We start from the raw sequence: 3558 nt of genomic DNA, 5'->3' as shown, positions 1-3558 counted from the left end.
TACAAGATGGTTCATGACACCAGGAAGTCACAGCAGAGTGGCACATCCCACCCCTGCTCCCACAAACTCTATCTGCACCCACAACCGCATACTGATAAAATTCACCACCACAGTGTACCCATCTTCCTCACTCTGTAAAAATCCACTTCATCTACGTAGCTGCCAGTTTGTCTATTACCTCAAGTGACAAAGGCCAGTGGAAATTGGGCCTTGCTGACGACCACTGGAAGTGGTAACACAGCACCACTGACAGAGATGCCAAAATTAGTACTAGCAAATTCAGGATGGTCCCTTTTCTCTACACATAATCAAGCAACCTTTGAATGCAGGAGCATGCATTACTCTTCTCCCTGGACCTACACTTCAGCACGGACCATCTCTAGAAGTTTATTTGAAATGTGCAGTGAAGGATGGGCTCGTGGAACAACCTGCCTTCTCCCTTGCAGAGGGGAGAAACTGCCTCGCTAACACAGCCGATGTCCCCCAGAGCTGTAGCTCCCACCACACCAGAGTTCGTACAAGACACCAGGCAAAACACTTAAACCAAACTTTTCAAGGAATTCACTGGATACTGGGCTTTTTTAAATCCAGCAGCTAACCTGAGAAGCGAGCCCCTAGTAAAAGTGCCAAGCACAGACAACAGCGATTCCAGTCACGGGGAGCTGCCACTGAGGAGGTTATAGGCACTATGATGGTAAGTGCCCTAAAAAAAAAAGAAAGAAATCAGGTCTAGATGTCTTTTTGAACACGCAGTTAGTGATACTATGACTAATCTGATGCTGCTGTTCCCCAGGGAACATTACTACACCCAGCCAAAACATGGCAAGCTGGGATTTCTATACAGGGAACAGGGCGAGAAGACGACAGACCCACTCTGGGGTCCCTAGCCAGACTGCCATATCCTGCTCTGGAGGCGCTAACAGTCCATCCTGAAATCACAGCAAGCACTAGAGGCTGCAGGAAGTGCTTCCTGAAGGAATATTTGTAGCAAACGTGGGTATTTTTCAGCCAGCGGTTCCCATTGAGCGCCGCAGTCGCCACTCTGCAGAGGTCAGCAGGAGGGCTTTGGGGGAAGAGTGGGAGAAGGTCCCTGTCATCACTGCAGCTTTGTAGCTACCAGCTTCCTATTTTGAGGGCCGTACTATGTGAACAAAGACTTGCTTAACTACATTTATAAAAAAATTGTTACTTAAAAATCTGCTTTACCTGCAGTAGCATCCAAAACATGCCCACTCGCTTCATCTTAAACCAGAAACAGAATCAGGTTACTTTTTTCAAGTTAACTGATTTTCTAAAGGGACGTTTGGGAGAGAACAGTTAAATTACACTCTTATGCCTGCAGTAGGCGTGTAATTTAACTTGAGTAGAACTCAAGTTCTTTTCTTTTAATTTACCTAAGAAGAAAGCCTGGCACTGGAAGTAGTGACTTCTCCTGCCCCCCTCTCTGGTCTTTCAAAGGCTCCAAAGCCTTCAGTATTACTCCTTCTCGAAGGACCTGTCACTAGCATACACTTCTGGTTAGTTTTCAAAGGAGCGCCCAGAGCAGGCAAGTAACACTGCATGATGCGGCCGTGCTGTTCAGGAGGGGCAGTACCTACGTAGCACCTGCAGCCAAAAGGGCTTTCTGAAGACAGACTCAGTCACCAGGGCGCACTAACCTCCACTGTGTTAGCGTGTAACTGAAGAGCAGAGCAGAATGTACACCCTCCTCACAGGGATTCAAACAGTGTACAGGAACAGCCAAAATACTTCAATTTTCTAGCTGAAGAACTTGACTTTGCAACTTCAGAAGTGCAGCTCCGCTTGCCTGACAGCTTATGCCCCGCCTTTATAACTTTCAGAAATCCCTTACACACACAACCCCAGATTTTTGTAACACGGTGTATGCTAGGGTGACACAACTGGAATTACCTCACTGAATACATTAATTTCCTAATTTAAGTAAAACAAACCAGAAGAGGCAATGACTGGGCTGTATAATAGGCCAACAGGGCTGTCATCTTCTACACAGCCTACAACAGTCGGCAGGGATAATTTCAAGGTGCTGCTCAGTGCTACACAGACAACAGTTATTACTGTATGAGGTTCACAGTTAGCAGTAGCTGACAGTGATTTACCCACAGACTGTAGCCAACTTCTTAACAATTTTCACCGGCGTTGTATGTGCAACAAGATTAAACATTAACAGATGAAGGTTAAAATCCATATTTAATGAGCTGATTGTAAATAATAACAGTCTCTGATATTGTTCCTGTCTCCCTCCTCTTGTACAGAGACTAGTTTGGGGAAGAAGTGAAGCCTAGAACAATAAAGAAAGCACAGTTATACCTTGGGCACTGTGACTACTAAGTCTAGTTTAAGGTACTGAAGAGAAAACATGCTTAATTTCCCAAAGAAAGGCTTTTAGAAGTCACAGCTCTCTTTAGCATACCCTATCTCCTCTACAAACCCATGTATCTAGGAAGAGCAATGCATTAGCTCGCCCGATGAGCTGATCTCTCACAACTGACTAAGCTGGCCTCACAGTCGAAACTGGCAGCTAGGAAGGGTATCAAGCAAAGATGCTAAGAATATGGGAAATAAGACGTAGCAGCTAATACAAAGCACCATCAGCACCACTTGAGGCAGCTTTCCAGAAGGCCAAACAAAAAACTCCAAAGTTTAAGTTATCAGAGGTGCTATCAGAGGTGCTCCAGCACTCTGCCAATTCTCACAGGTGCCAGTAAGACATACCTGATTATCACAGGACAAAAAAACAAGCCTCAAAAGGTTAGCCTTCACCTATTAAATGGAGCCAGTCCCCTGCTCCACCACCCCTCGTAGCATTTCTCAGATTTACAGTGTCTCTACTAGAATAATACTCACCTATCGCTGTTTTCCCTGGGAATAACGTTTTGTCCCCTGCTCCCCCACCCCTCGTAGCATTTCTCAGATTTACAGTGTCTCTACTAGAATAATACCTATCGCTGTTTTCCCTGGGAGTAACGTTTTTACAAAGATACTTGAAGGCTCAGTGAAAACCCAAACCATAATAAGATCTACCAGCAACCCTTGTGCTGGGTTTCCAACTGAGCGCAGCTGCAAGCCTCCTGGGAAGACTTACAATACTACAGGCAGAGAAATAAACAACATACAAGCTGGTGGCAGCAAGCTCCCCCTTAAGGAACCCTTAGTGTTAGCCCTCCCTATGATACCTACCACAGCAGCTCATGCAGGAGACGGCCAGATCCCCTTCCACGGTTTTTGTCAAATGCGTAAGCAAATATTTTAGCACCATTTCCGTCAGCATCTACCTCCATCCGAGCCTAGAGAAAAGGGAAAGGCTGTGAGAACATCCAGCACCGAGTAGCAGAGCACATGCTCCACTGGAATACGGGAAGGATCCAACAAGCACTTGTCTCCTAGAGGTCACTTGACCTTAATGAAATTTGAGTTGTTTCAAGGGGAACCAACCAGCTCTGCTATTGTAGTTTGTGAAGATGGGAAAGGGAAGGAAGGAGGCTGTGCTCAGCAGGAGTCCTGCTTGGACAAAGAACAGCGGCAATCCAGTTGTGAGCC

At 45.9% G+C, this 3558-nt stretch overlaps 1 protein-coding gene across 1 annotated transcript in view; it reads right to left on the bottom strand.

Moving 5' to 3' along the window:
• ZMYND19 (zinc finger, MYND-type containing 19) overlaps nucleotides 1-3299 on the bottom strand; it is an 8352-nt gene extending 5053 nt beyond the window's left edge. Inside the window, exon 1 of the mRNA XM_010146717.1 lies at nucleotides 3199-3299. Within this exon, the coding sequence (XP_010145019.1) occupies nucleotides 3199-3299 (101 nt within the window). The remainder of the gene's footprint in view (nucleotides 1-3198) is intronic.
• Between the last annotated feature and the right edge of the window lie 259 nt (nucleotides 3300-3558).

Source organism: Eurypyga helias, unplaced genomic scaffold, assembly GCF_000690775.1.
Source record: "Eurypyga helias isolate BGI_N326 unplaced genomic scaffold, ASM69077v1 scaffold13362, whole genome shotgun sequence".
Taxonomy (NCBI): Eukaryota; Metazoa; Chordata; class Aves; order Eurypygiformes; family Eurypygidae; genus Eurypyga; species Eurypyga helias.
Note: the sequence above shows the minus strand (reverse complement) of the source record. Positions and strands in the feature narration are given on the sequence as shown.